Here is a 16,861-nt window from a genome sequence, read left to right as displayed (position 1 = left end):
AAGGTCACCCCGCAAAGGCGGCTAGGGCCTGTTCTGCCTTCACTATCGCAGCTGCAGCGCTCCAGGGTAGGCGGGCGAGCACCCCTGGGGTGCCTGTTCCCGCCTGCTTGCCCTCCCCGCCCCGTAGGTGCAGTCAGCGGAGCGGGGGCCGGGAAGGGCGCGCTGTTTACATTCAGTATTCCGCAGTCGGGTTACACGTGAGCCAGCCGGAGCGTGGCGGGGCCAGGAGGAGCGGAGCAGCCGACTCGGTGCGGGGCGGCGGCAGCAGCAGGAGGAGGAGGGGAGAAGGACGACGCCCGATGCCCAGCGCCTCGCCGATCGGCCGGCAGTGCCGTCTGGGCGGCGCGGCCTCTGCGGGGGCCGGGACCCGCCGGGCGTGGAGGGTCGGTGTCTGAACTCTCCAGGCGGGGCCCTGCGGACCGAGAGCGGCGCGCGCGCGTGCGCCTTCCCGCGCGCCCAGGTGTGCCGGCAGGCGCGCGAACGTGCGTACGCACCTGCACGCGCACACGTGCGTATACAGCCGGACGGGCAGGGGCACGCGCCCACGCTCGCACACCCGTGCGCGTGCACCCTCGGACACGCACGTGCCCGCCGCAGCCCGGCCCCGCCCCTCCCCGAGGCAGACCCTGAGGGGCGCCCGGGCCCGGCCCCTAACGGCGCTGCCGCCGGTGCCGCAGCCCCGTCCCGCCTCCCGGTCCGGCGCCTGCCGCACCCCCGCCGGGCCCCGCCCCGCCACCGAGCCTCGGCCCCGCCGCACGAAAGGCTCCGCCCCACTTCTGCCCTCTACCGTCTTCCATTGGCGGCGGCGGCGGCGGGGCGGAGCCGGCGGTGTATATGAAGGGGCGCGGCAGGCGGGGAGCGCGGTTGCTCTGTCCCCCGTGGGCTGTCGTGCTCTCCCCGTCTGCTGCAGCTCGCGGTCGTCTCTCCCTACCCCGCAGGAGCAGCGCCGCGGGCTGCCCCGCAGCGCGGGCGGGCGCACCCAGACCTTCCCGGTGCCGCAGGGCGCGGAGCCCGGCCGGGGCCTGCCCGCGCCGCCCGCTGAGGGCTAGGCTTCTCTCAGCCGCGCGCCCGCTCGCCTTTCGCCATGGCCCGCGGGAAGGCCAAGGACGGCGACGGCAACTGGAAGAAATTCATTTGGAACTCGGAGAAGAAGGAATTGCTGGGCCGTACCGGGGGCAGCTGGTGTGAGTGCCGGGCAGTGGGTGGCGAGGCTGGGTCGGGGGGCGGCGGCGATGCGGCGGGCACTGCAGCACGGCCCGCGGCGCCCCGCCTCCCCTGGCTGCGGCGGGTCTGCGGCCCCCGGCGAGGGCGGCCCGGGGCGGGGGAGGGGGCGGCTGGGGCTGTAGCTGCGCGTCCCCGCGGGATGCGGACGGGGCTTCCTTCTTCTCCCTGTTCTCCTGTCCTGTGGGGCCCTTCAAGGGGCTGAGGGGCATTGCCTGCCTAGACGTGACTCCAGGTGAGGCTGGGGGTGAAGCAGTGTCGGCTCTCCGGGCCCGGGATGGAACCCGTGGCGTACCGACCTTGGCGAGGGCGCCTCGTCCTTGGGTCTCCTTCCTCGGTGGTGGGGCTGGCCCGGGAGCATCGCCGTCGGGGCAGGCTGCCCTCCTAGCGGTCATCTGCCTTAGACTTCAGGGTGGCTCTTTTTTTCCTCCCCTCTTTCTCTGGATAAAGGAAACTGAGCTGATTTTACCTCGTCGAGAGAGAACAATTGGCCCTTAGTGCTCCTGCAAGAAGGAAATGGCTATATGTGCCTTTGTGATTAAATGCTCATGGTGTATTCATTAGGCGCTGTGCAAATAGCGCTAAGAGGCTTTTAACGTTTTCCTTACGCAAATAGTCTTCCAGTTGCTGCCAACCACAGCTGGTGTGCCATCCTGGCGATGTTGAACTCAGCTCCTGGTGTAATGGATCAGCTGGAGGTGCCACATCCGGAGCTGCCAGCTTTAGCTCTGGCAGGCAGGCGGACTAGAGCAGACTTCTGCTGTATCTTTACGTGAGCAGAATTGGGTTCTCGGTGCGCATGGAGAGGTATTTTCTGCTCCTGAGGCACCAGGCAACTGCGCAGTGCTTCAAACACAGAGGCTGAACCAGGTCCTTCTCCCAGAGCACCTGCACCTACCCGCCTAGGACTGATGGCCATTTATGAGTTGATCTGCAGGCTGATGATCCCATCCCTCTGTTTTAAGCCTACCTGTTGCAGGAAGCTTTCTCATTCAACCCTCTTGCACTTGGTTGCTAGACCTGCTGTGTGTTTTCTGAGACCTCGGAGTGGTTTTGACCTTTGAGGTGTCTTTGGCGTTAAGAGCATCCTGGCTGGGGACCTGATTAAATGAGCTACCTCCCAGCGTTTGCTTTTTGATGTTACAAAACTCAAAGGCGTTACGCTGCAGACTACAGCATTAGTGTTTGGTTTGTTACAACAGCACCTCCTATGACCGTGCTCTGGAAAAAATTTCCACACGTCCCTGACGTCACAGCCATTTGCTTTACGCTGCCTGGATACCAAAGAGTGCTTTTAACTCCTGGAGCACCATGTTACAGAACCCAGCTCTGTCCTCCAGCCCTGCCTACCTCCCCTGCCTTTGGCGTCCGTGAGGAAGACAAGAGGAAGGACTGCCTCTCTGACAGTGTCCCTCAGCCTCTGTGTCACTGACTGACCCTCCTGCCCACCCGTCTTTCATAGACTTGAAGCACCCAGAACTGCCTGCTTTCATCAGGAGGCTTCTCCAGCCATGGAGGGTTTATAGGATGGAGCTGAGGAGCAAGGAGGAACACTTCCACCTGCTGTTTCCTCCTCTTCTTTTTGTAGCTCGTCACTTCAAGTTCTTCAAATAAACCAAACGCCCCTTTGCTGTTGTTTTTTTGTGGTTTGGTTTGCAATTAGATGAGGACAGTCCAAGATCAAGCAGAGGCTCCTTGGCCTCTGTGCTGGCCTGCTGATTCCTGCAGCCTGATTAGCATACAGTTGCTTGGCATGGGCTGGCTTAGCCTTTCTGTAGGCGGCCTGGTGATGCCTAGTACGGCATGTTACTGTGCAGTTAATCAGCAGAGATAATCCTTGTAAACTGGTAACTGATACCCACAGCCTGAGCCGTGCCGTGTCTCCAGGCTCTCCTCTGCTTCACTCTACTCTGCTCCCCCGGCTCCTGTCCTGATTATTCTGGGCATCTGCCTTTAGACTAAAACTAAATTCAGTCTTTCCTTATCTTGTAATTCACTCTCTAATTGGAATGAGCAGCGCTGGAGTGCCTTTGTAGATGTACAGGGCTGGTAAACGTGTGGTACCATGACATGTCTTGAGGACTTTCCCAACGTTTGAGATTATTGGAGCTGATCTGGGCCCAGATCCTGCTCCCACTGCCTTTAGTGGAGGTGGTAACCTGAATTACTAGGGGAGATCAGAATTTATAACTGCTTGTAAACCTGAGTGAAACAGTTTTTGTGGACTGCTCTGAGCCTTGTGCAACGGGCATCCTTCAGAGCATAGCCATGGTATAGCTTCTTGCTTTTGGGCACTTTCCTCACTGGAACTGTCACCTGTAATAGCATGCAGTGCCTGTGCCGGGTCAGCCAAGGCATCCTTTGAAATTTGAAACATCATGTTCTAGAGTCCCGAATCCTGATCCACGGATCTCTGGGTTTTCAGGCACTTGTGTCCAGTCCTGTAAAACAACCTGAAATGACTTACACTTTCTGTCTGCAGCAGGGCATGTTCAACCCTGTTAAATAATTGCCTCTGCAGCAGGGCTTGCCATCTGGATTCAGTGTGCCAGGCTCTTCCTTGAAGGTGGCAAAGGTTGGGAATTTTGTCCTGAAATGTGACTGCCTCTGAGGGCTTAATTTGATTCCTTTTTCTGTTTGTTTTCTCTTGCAGTTAAGATCCTCCTCTTCTATGTCATCTTCTATGGTTGCCTGGCAGGTATATTCATTGGGACCATCCAAGTGATGTTGCTCACTGTCAGTGAATTTGAGCCCAAATACCAGGATCGAGTGGCACCTCCAGGTAACTAACTAGGAGGCCCATGTTTGACTTGGTGCAAGCTGCGCTGGGGAGGCGGGCTGGTTACTCACTTCGAGAGGGAGGATAAAATAAGTGTCTCGTTGCTGCAACACATATTTGTAGGGGGTGGGTATGTTCTCAGCCGTCTGTGTTAACAGTACTGAGGCTTGAAGGCAGTCCTGCTACAATTAAAGGTTGCCTCACATGAAATGTGTCTCCCATCTGAGGGGAGCTTGAGCCAGGATTGCTCTTCTTAAACTGAAGCCATGGAGTGAGGCTGAGGCTTCACTTGGGAGTGAGTTGTATGAAGAAGATGGGTTTCATTTTTCTTCATAGCTACTGTGTTCCTGTCGGTAAGTGAAGGGGCAAAAGATACTAGCTTTATCTGTGAAACAGGGGATGCACAAGGAGAAAGGGGACAGTACCAGTTCTGGAGGTGCTTACCCAATTCACTGACCTGCACAGTGTGATCAAGAGGAGATGGTGGCATTTACTAATGGGCATTTCAATTGAACATGTTGTGGGAGGTTAAAGGAGGCTCTTGTAGTTGCCAATATGTGATTTACCTTTTACTACACAAAATAAGTGTCTGCCCAGAGTTAAAATGATCGCTAGAGCAGTGTCTGGGGACAAGGGTAAGCTGTCCCTGGCTGCAGGTTCCTGCTCTGCCTGCCCAGTCTTTACCGCAGTGATTCCTACTGCAGACAGTAGCGCCTGGAGCTGGGACGGGGGGAGCTGTGCAACTGCTGCTTTCCCACGTTACAAATGACCTTGAGGCTGCTTGGCATTGGGGATGGTAACGATCTGTCTCCAGTTGCTCTAAAACAGTTCAGAAGCTTTTAATAACAGTGGTATTTAAGTGACAATTGCGAGGCTGATGGCTTGTAGCTACAGAAGCTGGCTTTGCTGTCCTGTGGTGTCATAACAGCCCCGCTGTCTGCAGTGATTATTCCCTGCCCTAACAACATGGGATGTTACCATCACCAAATGGCATTACATCTCTGCAAAGAATCCTCTCTTTCAGATAACTGCTTTTCCACCAGCACTCTTTAAAGACAGAGTGGAATCACTGTGTTAGCCTGTGCACTACTTAACATTTACCCCAGCCATGCTGGTACATTGTCCTAAGCACTGAAAAGTGGCTGTTTCCATCTCTGCAATGGGCTGTGACATGTGCAGGGAGAACTAAACTGTCCCTGATATTGCCCAGAGCCATTAGCTGCCTCTGAAAAGCCAACATGGCAAATGGTGGAGTAATTCTTTTAATGATGTGGTTTTCCCCGGCCCAAGCCCAGTGGTCTCACCAGACGTGAAATAATTAGCGAAGAAGCCCGTGGATCCTGGGTCGTGTCCAGCCAGACCTGCTGTTTAGCCTGATGTCACAGAATTACTCACTCTAGATAAAGTGCTTGCATTCTGTGTCAGTTTGCAATCCTCACTTAAGATTTCAGCCTGCAGAAGACCTCTTTTCACCTCTAAATTGTGTGCTGCACCAGTTCTTTTTCTGGGGCTTATCTTTTACTTGCTGAAGAAAGGAACTGGATCTCGAGATGCTTTTGTACAGAAACCAAAATGGAGGAAGAACTGAAAGGTCATCAGGGATCTTTCAGGACAGGTGCTGAAAGGAAGGGGAACAAAATTCAGCACACTGAATATATGAGAGTGGGCAGCCCTGCAAACAAGGGGTTTGAGCCCAGCTGCAGCGGCACACACTTAAAACGTCAAAGCGTGATTGCCACCGAACAGCACAGGGCCCTTTGCAGGGCATCATGTGACGTCCTCCAGATGTGGGCAAGGTCTTGTGGAGGTTGGCCCTTAAACTGAAGCCTGTTCCTCATCCTGTGGCACAGCAACCACTAGACCACAATGAGTCAAAAATAGTCTTTTAGTGTAGGCTTTCAGTCTGACACGGGTGTGAGCTGCTGCGCTGCTGTTGGGAAGGTCAGCAGCCCCAGTGCTCCCCACTGCCTGGGTCTCTCCCCTGGGCTGTAAGCACAACTGCTTTTCTGACAGCAAACGTGTGTGGGCATGTTCACTCCCGCACATGGTGAGCATCAAACTTACTTTTGAGACCTGGGACCCCTGTGGGCTATGTACTACATAAAAGATGGTTTTATGCAGTTCTCATTCCTGGTTCTTCTGGGCAGATTTGCAGGCCAGGTATGTTGGCAGCTCGATAGAGCTCCAGATTTTCTAGGAAGTCAGAAAACCTGTGTTTATTCTCTTTGAAGTGCTTTGTCCTTGGGCAACTCACTGCTGTGTCAGCCCAGAATGCCAGGGAAAGGGGAAACTGTAGTTCCCTTCCAAATTTGCAGGAGAAAATGCTGCAGGGGCTGCTAGAATATCATTCCTGTTCTGAAACACAACAGACTTCATAAGAGTGACAAAACCTACAGGATGTTTTATTGAGTTATTGACATGGGCATAAACATTGAAAGCCATAAAGGGCTATTTTTGTAGCCAAGTGTCATTACTATGCTAATTGGTTTCTGCCTTGAACACAACAGGAATGTTATGCAGGGCTTCAGGGCAAGCTGAGCTTTGTACTGTTCTGTGATACTTTTTTTCCTTCCCCCCTCCTCTTTTGTCCTGGGATCTGGGAAGGGACAACGCAGTTCACCTTGTCCAGCTTTGCTGTCGCGACAGCCACAGTTCCACGTGTGCTGCAGGCTTGGACTCTGCTTTATGCACAGAGCACTTGCCCTGCTAATAGGGGAGGATGAGGATTTTGTCTCTTACAACATGCACTGAGTGTCTAAAAAAAAACCCAGCACACTGTTCTCCTCCTCAATATAAATGGGACTGTGTATCCTGCCATCTTGTGGTGTGCCTCCTGCGAAACACGGCATCCCATCACCACTGCTGGCGCAGGGATGGCAGGACTCGCTGCTCCTGGAGGCTCTTAAGTGGCAGCTGGAAGAATCCCTGCTGAATTCCCCCTGCCAGGGGATTTCAGGAGTCCTTGCATCAAGTGCTGGGCTATACTGTGTATGCCCTACTTGGCTATTTAGCTAGGGTAGCAGCAGGGAGGTGGCAGGAGGCCCTAAGTGTGCTCCTTCATCTGAAGTGGTCCTTCTCCAGTCCTTTCTGTTGCAGCAGCTATCACAGGCAGGGACACCTTCCACTAGATCAGGTTGCTCAAGGCCTCATCCAGCCTGGCCTTCACCTCCAGGGAAGGTTCCCTGGGCAACCTGTTCCAGTGTCTCAGCACCTGCACTGTGAAGAATGTCTTTCCTTATAAAGGCATTTGGATGAGATCCAGGAATCTTCTCTGCTAAGCAGATTTTGCTGCATTCACAGAAAACTTGCACCTGCTCTCTGCACTTGGGGGATGAGGTTGAGGGTGACTAGAAGCTTGGAAGGACAGGCCTTGGGATGGAGACTTTTGAAGTCTCTTCTCATTTAGTGAGCTGCAGGGCTGGGGGCAGCTGGTAAATAGGAATGGTGTAGTGATCACCTGATTTGTCATCTCTGTCATCCCAGAGCTGTTGAGGCTCATTCTGAACCACGATTTCACAGTACTTTGAAATGGACAAGATGAAGCAAGAGTGGTTACTGTGGACTTACACAGCCCAGCTTCCCACTTCTAGTCTCTTCCTTTTCACTCCCAGGACTTTTTATCTTCAAGTCTTGCTTTTGCAGTTTAGAATGATAAAATCCACATGGAAAATCTGTTTTTTAAATGAACTTGAATAAATGTGTTTTGGAAGTGTGCCTGTAGCTGGAACACAGTCACTGGTTTGATGTGCTGCTTTTGGTGTCTTTCTACATTGGTAGAGTTAGAAAGCCAACAGAAGGTGATGTCTGTTACATCAAGATGTCACTCATCCATGTGGACAGTGTCAGGAGGAGACTGCAATTGTACTTCCTAGCAGTGCACTCTTGAGGAGCCAATTGCAGACATTTTCTGAAGTAATGTCCTCAGTATTCTAGCAACAAGCTACTTGATTCTTCTGTCTACAAAGACCAGTGTCAACACCCATGATACAGTGATGTGTCTCTGTGGTAACAGCATGGGATGCAGAACTGTGGCAAGCAGATCATAGTATGCAGATGAGGAGAACTCCAGGCTATGAAAGCACTTGAGGCTTTGTTTCTTTTCCCCCCATAGGACCTGCATATGGTGGCATCCTTGTGTGCATGAAGCCTTTAAGAGGCTTATTCATGCCTCTAACTTATTGGAGCCACAGACATAGGTGTGTAGGTGTACACAGACACATAGGTGTCTAGCAACCCATGGGAGGTAGCACAGGAATGGCTCAGCTTTGTGACTTGTGTACCTACTTCCTTCAGTTCCCTAATGGGGATGAGAGAGGGCTACAGAAGCGTTCTGCAGTGGTTACCCCTCATCACACCAAATCAGCACACATTTTAAACTGGATTGCTTAAGGATTGGGTGATAGTGCTGCTCTGATAACAGTAGTGAAGCTTTTACTTTGGCTATGGAAGTACAGTTGGAAAAGAAAGAAGGAACCGATAGCCTTGTGCTGAGGACTGTGTGTGCCGTCAGTTGCAGGCATGTGAGAAGAGAGGTTGTGGTGGAAGCCAGTGAAACATTTTTAATCAGGATAAAGCTATTTTTTGTATGTGCCCTTCATCTTCACTACCATTACTTCCTTGCTTCATAAGTGGGAAGATCTCTACTTTGCTCTTGTCCTAAATAAAGAGAGCACCTGCTGTACCGAAGCCTGGCCCGGTCTGGTTCATCAAGTGCGTGTCAGTGCCTGCCGTTATTGCTGACAGCACTCCAGCTACGGCCACAGGCTGAGTCTGCCTGGCAGCAATAATCATTCTCTTGCACCAGACACTGGAATGACTGCATGGACCTACTGCTTGGGCAAAACAGGGAGTCTCTTCTCCCAGCCAAGGTGCTTCTCTAATGGGCAGAGGGCTGGCTTGGGACTGTACATAGCAGGTGCCAGGATCTCCTAACCTGAGGACAGGATTATTCTCCTGGGTGACTTTTGCACAGCACAGGCTCTACGTGGCTGACCTTGCCTTCCCCTTTGCTATGCCTGCATGGGTGCCTTTATGCATTACCTTGGACAGGACCAAAAGACAAAAAAGAGGTGGGGAGTTCATTTTAGAGCTCTTGAGCTTAGCTGCCTGAATGATGTTTAAGAAGCCTGGCTAGGCTTTCTTGACGTTTATATTTATACACTTGAATGATACAGCTGTAACTTGAGCTCTAGGAAAGGCAGACCCAGGACAAGAAGCATGGCCTGGCCTGCCTGGCCTTTGCTGCAATTCCAGGTAGCCACCTCAAGTGACTCTGAGTCCCTTGCTTCCCAGCTGCGTAGTAACATGAGGAGGATTTGGCAAGATGTGATTGAAATCCCTTACTAAAATTGAACCCCGCTTGTTTATTATACATAACTGTGTGCAGCAAGCAAGCAATTGCTCAGAAAGTGATTGTGGAGCTAGTGGAGTAGCAAGTTGCTTCTAAACTTGAAACACTTAACTTGGTCAGTATTTACCAGAGGCAGTTCTGAGGCATTAAATCTGCTTCCTGGAATAAAACTCCAACCTCTCAGCTACTTGCTGGATGTCTTGCTATCTTCGGTAGCTAGGAGCTGTGTTTAGGGGAACAAAGCTAATCTTTGTCCTAGGTTACAAATTCCAACTCGGTGGGTAGTGAAGGGGGAGTGGTGAGCTGGCTTGAGGAGGGGCTGAGCAGGAGCACTCAAGTGGCTTTGGAAAATTGCTGGAGTCACAAGCTCTTGTGGGTTGGAGCCAGCCAGCTAAGCTGCCTGAGTTTTGCACCAGGGGAACTGGTTGGAAGCAGGCTTGTTCTGAAAGCTGTCAAAGCCGTGGCTGCTCCCCTGCTCCTTTTTCTTGATCTTGCTAAAATGGAGAAGACAAACTGAATAGAAGTCAGGACCTCAGTAATTACAGTGGCCACCACAAAAGCAGCAGGATCTGCAGTTCCATTACTGGAGTTTAAACTGTTAGCCATGCTTCAATGCATTCAATTAAAACGTGACCTCAAGCTCACGCAGGAGCAGCTATTTCCAAATCACATAATGAAAAGTGAAGGGGTTGGTACTTTTTATCCTCCACAGACATCACTTGCATCTAGACCCTTCTCCATGCATTATTATTTTCTTTCCCTTCCTCCTCCTAAAATCACAAGTGGAGCCAGTTACACAGCCCCAAATCTAGGACGGCCTTTGAAACATCTCTCCTGTGTCATGGAATTTCGTACTCGCATTCTCAGTGAGAAGCTGCTGATCAGAGGGCTCAGCAGATGATTTCTGCAAGCAGAAATACCTGCCTGTGGAGTCCAAAAAACAGAGACAGTGATCAGGGTGATGAAGGCACTGGGTGAGAAAACATCTCCTGCCCTATATCCTCCAAGGGAGACCACACAGGTGATGAGGATTACAGCCAGCAAAGAGTGGCCACAGCCAACTTGGGGAACCTCTCAGCTGTTTTTTTGCAAGGGTTCCTGCTTGGACAGCTCTGTCTCCAACACAAAGCACATTTTGCAGGCTTTCAAGGCAGTCTATGAGGGATGCATATGTGAGATGTGCTTTCTGTGGGACTTGATTTCATACAGTTAGTCTCGCACACAGACAGCTTCTCTTCTCTTCTTGGGGAGGAGGCAGAAGTGGGCAGGGGACCTGTGGGTGACTGTTTTTCTCGAGGAAAACCTTGACTTGTAGCCTCCCTCCTGGATTCTGTGATTTTTATCTGTTTAGTGATGCAAACATCGTGACAAATATTCCAGACTGTTCTGGGGAAGAGGAGATAAGAGCCCATCAGAGGCTCCCCTCTAGTGATCTTAAGCTGTTTTGTACAAGTCGTGAAGTCTGAAAAATAGAGATTATTAGAATGAGTTATCTTGGTGTGTGTTGAATTGCCTGAGGCTGTGCTGCTCTGTGCTGTACTTCAATGTTTTCTTCCTGATTCTGCTTTTCTTAGGACTGACTCAAGTCCCCCAGGTGCAAAAGACGGAAATTTCCTTTACTGCCTCTGATCCAAAAACTTATGAGTCTTATGTGAAGAACCTTGAGAAGTTCTTAAAGGACTACAGTGCTGATCAACAAACTGAAAACATTATATTCCAGGACTGTGGGGGTAAGCCTCGCCTGTTCCCTCCAGCTGAGGGCCCTGCCCAGTGCCTGTGTGTCAGGTCTGTCAGAAGATGAGGGTGAGCGGTGACTGTCTCTGGCCATTCCTGCTGCTGTAACACAGGGCACGTTGGCATATTGGCAGGCTCTGGTTTCAGTCATATGGCTGCTCGTTTAATTAGCTTGGGCAGAGCAGACTTGGCCAGGGATGCACCTAGAAGCTTATTGTTAGAGGTTATATGGCTGGAAGCTCCCAGATCTCACTTGGAGAAAGTTGCAGCTGACTCTCGGGAGCACATGGCACTGACCTTGTCCTCTCTGAAAGTCATTACTGATGGCTTTGCTAAAGCCTCTTGATGCAACGCAGCAAAACATCTGGGAGGACTCCACCTTTAGCAGGTTATACATAGTGCAGAGAAGCCTATTGCCTCGTGACAGGGGCATGTAGATTCTGAGGGGAGCCCCCTCGGCAAAAGCTGCCAAAGAAAGAGTCTGAAGCACTGGATTACAAATGTGATCGTGCTCTTGTTGTCTGGAAGAGCCTTGCTGCTCTGGGACCAGCCCACACATACTGGGTGGCTATGCACGGTGGGGCTGTGGTGCCAGCCTCCAGAAGATGGTGTCACCCATTGGATGAGGGGTTAATCCAAACTGCTCAGTTAAACCTCAGTGTTGCTGATGTGTGTCGTGTGCAGATCAGTGTTCCTGACAAGCAAAAGATCGCCTTGCATACAGTTGTCTTTTCATTTCCCAACCCTGACAGAAACACCTACTGACTACAAAGAGAGAGGACCATATAGTGATGCCCAGGGCCAGAAGAAGGTCTGCAAATTCAAACGTGACTGGCTGGAAAACTGTTCTGGAATAAATGATCCCTACTTTGGGTACAAGGATGGCAAACCATGCATCCTCGTCAAGCTCAACCGAATTATCGGCTTCAAACCCAAGGTAAGTACCTCTTCCCTTTCTAGCAGAAGCTGCTGAGGAGGAGGAGTTGGCTGCAGGTTTGCTGTGCCTGCTTCTCTCGCTCTGGAGGGAGAGAGCAGTTTTAAAGCACTTCTGCAGACAAGGAGTGGTGAGACAATGTGAGTGAGTGACTGGCTTTAAAGAGACTCTCCATCAAAAAGCAAGGAGAACAGCACGCTGTGAGTTGGTAACAGTTAGGAGTGAGCCTCACCGAGTAAACTCCTGGCTATTTATCTGGTAACTCCTGAGCCTAGCAAGTGGACTGCTCTGCTGGATTAATTCTTCAAATGGTAAAACCCACTTGAAGTTCTTCTGTGCATCCACAGTCTGTCCTGGACCAACTCTATCTGTAAAAAGACCAAGTGCATTGTGTTGTGTCCTGTTTTACTCCATGCCTTCCTCAGGCAGTGTAGAGTTGCCTGTCTGACTAAACCCACTTAATTAGTTATTATTGGTATTAATTTATCAGACTGAAACATAGGCTATAAACCACAAACTACATCTGAGAGTCAGACGTGGCTCTTGGTGCAAGAGCTGTGAGGAGGTCTTTAGATCATTTAGTGCAGTTTCCCAGATGCTGTAGGATGTGCCTGTCACCTGCTTGCTCTGTGCTTCACCTGAAGGCATGCTTGCAGCAGTGCTGAAGGATGTTAATCTGGACAGGAGTGGTTTTACTTCTGTTGTGGGGTTTTGTTTGGTTTTGTCTTTTCTTCCCCAAAACATTCAAATGCAAACAAATGCTCCAAGCAATCGGTGGCAGAACACTGCTCTTGAACAAGGTGGTGTGTAGAACCTACCTCTCTGTTATCTGTATGGAAAACAGAGCAAAGGATCTGCCAACAGCTATCACCACTGTCCGTCACTGCAGCTGGGGATGAGCAATGGTAATGAGTTGTGAGGAGCATCTGTCTATGATGGAGCCTGCCCCGTGCTAAAGAAACAAGTTGAGGTTTTGCTCCTCTGATCCAGGGCGGAAGCAATGTCTGCATTTTAGCAGGAATGTGCTGTGCTTGGCACGTGGTGGCTGTGAGGTGACACAGATGTGTGTGTTTGACTGGGGAAGAGAAAGGTTTGCCACCAGGAGCTAAGAGCTCTGAAGAGCTGCAGACCACGGCAGAGTCTGGTTGAGGAGTGATGATGATTTCATTTAGAGTATCTAAGGCAATATTTTGTGTTCCTTGGTCCATAGAGACCCTGAGCTGTTGTGTTGGGCAAGGTGTGTATAAAGCAGATCTCAGCCTTGCAAGGCTGTGCAGCAGTACTGCAGTTGTTAAGAGACCAAAGGCCAACATCAGCATTGGCACTCACTTCCACCTTCCCTGGCACTCTCAGAGCCTTTGTCCTTCCCTGTAGGTGGTGTCAAAAGTCAGCAACGTCAGGGTGTGACTGCTGCTTTTTGTTCTTCCTTGTGCCTTTTGAGCCCTAACAGCACCCACCTAGCAGGCAGGTGCAAATCCTCCCCCAGGGTGTCTCTTCCAGCTGCTGTCTGGGCTTTGCACAAACAAGCCCTGCTGGCTGGCTCTCTGCTATGAAAGGCTTTCCTCAGTGACACCACAAAGCTAAAAGAGTCCTGATCTGCTTGCCTTGGGGTCTGCTAAAGGCTGTAAGAACAGACACAGCTCTGTGTTAAGTTATTCTGCTTTGAGCTGTGTTATGCTGCTTGTCTCTCCCAAGACCACCACCAAGAGCTCTTGCCTCTGGCATGGCTCTGGAAGGGATTCCATTTAACAGCATGTTTTTGCTACCATTGACCTTTACTGCTGCAGAGAAGTGTTCCATGTGTAACATCCCTTTGTTCTGGGTTTCTTCTAGGCCCCAGTAAATGAGAGCCTCCCTCCAGAGGTTATGGCAAAATACAACCCATATCTCATCCCCGTCCACTGCATTGCCAAGGTAAGTCACACCCAGCAGAGCAGGTGGGGGAGCTGCAGGGTTTTGTCCCTCTTTGTCTTTCTGCAGACAGCAGGGGTGGTGCTCACTTGGGATACCTCCCCCTTCAGAACAGAAGTTCTCAAAACACTCTGATATGATGGAAGACAGTGCTGCCCTCACAGGGAGGGGCTTAAAAGCAGGGTCAGATAGTAAAAAGATTGCCTTAAAAGTAGCTGTTTTGCTTCCAAGCTCTGTGCCGGAGCTCTGAGGAGGATGGCTGAAGAAAGGGCTCCAGGGGAGCTGGATTTGACCTGGTGGTGTAAAAGCAGCTGAGAAACATCAGGTTTCTCTTTTAGCCAAAGATTGTGCATTGGTAGGAGAGGAAGCTGTGGTGCTTTCTGGATGCATGAAGTGGTTGAGGTTTAAAGAAAGCAAAGCTCTTTTCCTGGCTGATGTGTGCTGGGAGCAGCTGGTTTGACAGCATTCAAGTGTCCTCTCCACCACTCTTGGCCATCCTCCTGCTGTTAGGGTGAGGATCAGTCATTTGTCATTGGGATGTGCTGCCCAGGGAGGTGGTGGAGTCACCGTCCCTGGAGGTGTTCAAGAGGAGACTGGACGTGGCACTTGGTGCCATGGTCTAGTCATGGGGTCTGTGTGGATAGGTTGGACTCGATGATCCTCGAGGTCCTTTCCAACCGAAGTTGTACTGTGACACTGTGACTTGAGAGAGGTCATGGTCAAACCCAACAGCTGCTGCCAGGGAGAAGGGCTGCAAAAGGTAGCCTCTGAGTGACTCGTTTGTTCTTCCTTTCCCCACCTCTAGAGAGAGGAAGATGTAGACAAGATAGGCACTGTGGAGTACTATGGGATGGGCGGGTACCCCGGCTTTGCCCTGCAGTACTACCCCTACTACGGCAAGCTCCTGCAGCCGCGGTACCTGCAGCCGCTGGTGGCGGTGCAGTTCACCAACCTGACCTACGACATGGAGGTGCGTGTGGAATGCAGGGCCTACGGGCAGAACATCCAGTACAGTGACAAGGACCGCTTCCAGGGACGCTTTGATATTAAATTCGACATAAAAAGCAGCTGATTGTAAGCACAACTCTCTTCCCCCCCACCCCTCCTCCTCCTCCTCCTCCTCCTCCTCCTAGCCATTAAAAAAGGTTAAAAAAAAAATTAAATAGACAAACAGAGAAACAAAACAGAAAAAAAAAAGAACAAAAAAGCAAAACCTCCTAGTCTTGAACAAACTGTCATACCTATGGGACCCACACCTACTCTGTATGCTTACACTAGCTTCCTGCATTTACTAGTCTAGAATGTAAACAAAGTGTAGCAATAGCAACAAATATTTATTCTACTGTAAATGACAAAAGAAGACAAAATTGAGCCTTGGGACATGCCCATTTTTACTGTAAATTATGATTCCATAACTGACTCGTAGTAAGCAGTGTTTCTGGCCCCTAAGTATCGCTGCCTCGTGTATTTTATTTAGTGTACAGTACTATAGGTGCATACTCTGGTCATTTTTCAAGCCATGTATTGTATCTGTTTTCTACTTCTTGTGAGCAAAGACTTTCTGCTGTCCAAGGTGTAAATACTCAATGGGACTAGAACTGGCATGATACTTCTCATTATTCTGTTCCTTTTCAAGGGAAGGCCCACCTGTGAGACTATTTAACAGCACTCCGTAAGGCTTCTGACTTTCCTGTGGTGTTAGGGTATTTTATTTGGAGGGGTGGCAGGGGACACTAACTTAAGTGAAGTTCAAGAGAATAGATGATTGTGTACTGTGCTTTGTAGCGAATGCTGTCTCTCTCTCCACCTCTTCCCTCATCCTCAAGTATGTTGTGTGAGAGACTGGGTCAGACTACCTTCAGTGATAGGCATAACTCTTTGCTTTGTATATTTCCTTTTCTTTTCCCTCTCTTTTATTTCTCCTTTTTTTTTCTCCCCCCCCCTCCTTTCTCTTTCTTTCCTTTCCCGCTGGAGGCATCGCACACTGTGGTGCTAATGTCTTTTATTGAATGTTTTAACCATTTTCATGGTGGAAGAATTTTATATTTATGCAGTTGTACAATTTTATTTTTTTTTTCTGCAAGAAAGTGTAATGTATGAAATAAACCAAAGCCACATGTTTCAAAAGAGATCTTTATTTTCAACTTGAGAAAAGCAATGCAGTACCCCATAGAATGGTGTTAAATGTTGTCTAAAGTGCAAAACTCTATGTTCTACCATGTAACAATAGCCAGGAGTACAGTGCTCTTGTTGATCTTGTATTTCAGTCAGGTTGAAACATTGGACAAATAAATGAATGAACACACCCTGCTCTGTGCGTGTCTCTTGCCTGGGGGGAAGGATGGAGGCTCTTAGTTGTCCAGGATCTTGAAGAAGTACTGCACCTGTTTCAAACAGAAAGCACAGCCTTACATCCCCAGACCACCTTAAGGCTCTGGGAATGTCTGGGCATGAGGTCTGTGTTGATAGGTTGGACTCGATGATCCTCGGGGTCCTTTCCAACCTAAGCGATACTGTGTGATACTGTAATCTGTGGGATGTCACCTGAAGCTGCTGCTCCCACCTGTGAGCAAAGGTGTTACGCAGGCTAGTAGCAGCTACAGGTAAAATGGTTTATCCGGCAGCGGTGTGGGCTGCGGGGCCGGAGGGGAGGCTGCACCCTGGAGTCACAAGTGGGAGAAATGGGAGCTATAGAGCAGCAACTGGTTCTGTGTCACTGCTGGGCCAGTAGAGCAGCACTGAGAGCAGGCTCTGCCTGATGGGGCTGCTAAGACTTGACAAAACGTGGCAGCTGCCTTCCTGCAGGAGTCACAATCACTTCATGCTGCATGACGCAGAGTGCCAGGGAGAATGTCTCCGTGAAAAGTGACAAAACAGGACTCCTGGAGCAAGCTGCTTGATGAAGCCTTCCCAGTTGGAGTGCACGGCCCTG

At 50.5% G+C, this 16,861-nt stretch overlaps 2 protein-coding genes across 2 annotated transcripts in view; one reads left to right on the top strand and one right to left on the bottom strand.

The window, feature by feature from the left end:
- The first annotated feature begins 868 nt into the window (after window positions 1-868).
- On the top strand, window positions 869-16,235 carry ATP1B1 (ATPase Na+/K+ transporting subunit beta 1). The gene is made up of 6 exons (XM_068160644.1): window positions 869-1,184; window positions 3,875-4,003; window positions 10,925-11,080; window positions 11,837-12,021; window positions 13,852-13,932; window positions 14,735-16,235. The coding sequence occupies exons 1-6, from the start codon at window positions 1,085-1,087 to the stop codon at window positions 14,999-15,001; spliced, it is 918 nt and encodes a 305-aa protein (XP_068016745.1). The 5' UTR covers window positions 869-1,084; the 3' UTR covers window positions 15,002-16,235.
- NME7 (NME/NM23 family member 7) overlaps window positions 15,865-16,861 on the bottom strand; it is a 102,059-nt gene continuing 101,062 nt past the window's right edge. The window contains exon 12 of the mRNA XM_068160645.1: window positions 15,865-16,313. Within this exon, the coding sequence (XP_068016746.1) occupies window positions 16,281-16,313 (33 nt within the window). The 3' untranslated portion in view covers window positions 15,865-16,280. The remainder of the gene's footprint in view (window positions 16,314-16,861) is intronic.

Source organism: Melanerpes formicivorus, unplaced genomic scaffold, assembly GCF_026170545.1.
Source record: "Melanerpes formicivorus ecotype bairdi unplaced genomic scaffold, bMelFor1.0.p_v2 SCAF_51, whole genome shotgun sequence".
In the NCBI taxonomy this organism is placed as follows: Eukaryota; Metazoa; Chordata; class Aves; order Piciformes; family Picidae; genus Melanerpes; species Melanerpes formicivorus.
Note: the sequence above shows the minus strand (reverse complement) of the source record. Positions and strands in the feature narration are given on the sequence as shown.

Bases quoted from the DNA above. Each gene is read 5' to 3' on its own strand.
- ATP1B1 (XM_068160644.1), top strand. From the start codon at position 1,085: ATGGCCCGCGGGAAGGCCAAGGACGGCGACGGCAACTGGAAGAAATTC. The intron at 1,185-3,874 runs GTGAGTGCCGGG...TTTCTCTTGCAG, and splicing joins CCGTACCGGGGGCAGCTGGT to TTAAGATCCTCCTCTTCTAT. The intron at 11,081-11,836 runs GTAAGCCTCGCC...CAACCCTGACAG, and splicing joins TATATTCCAGGACTGTGGGG to AAACACCTACTGACTACAAA.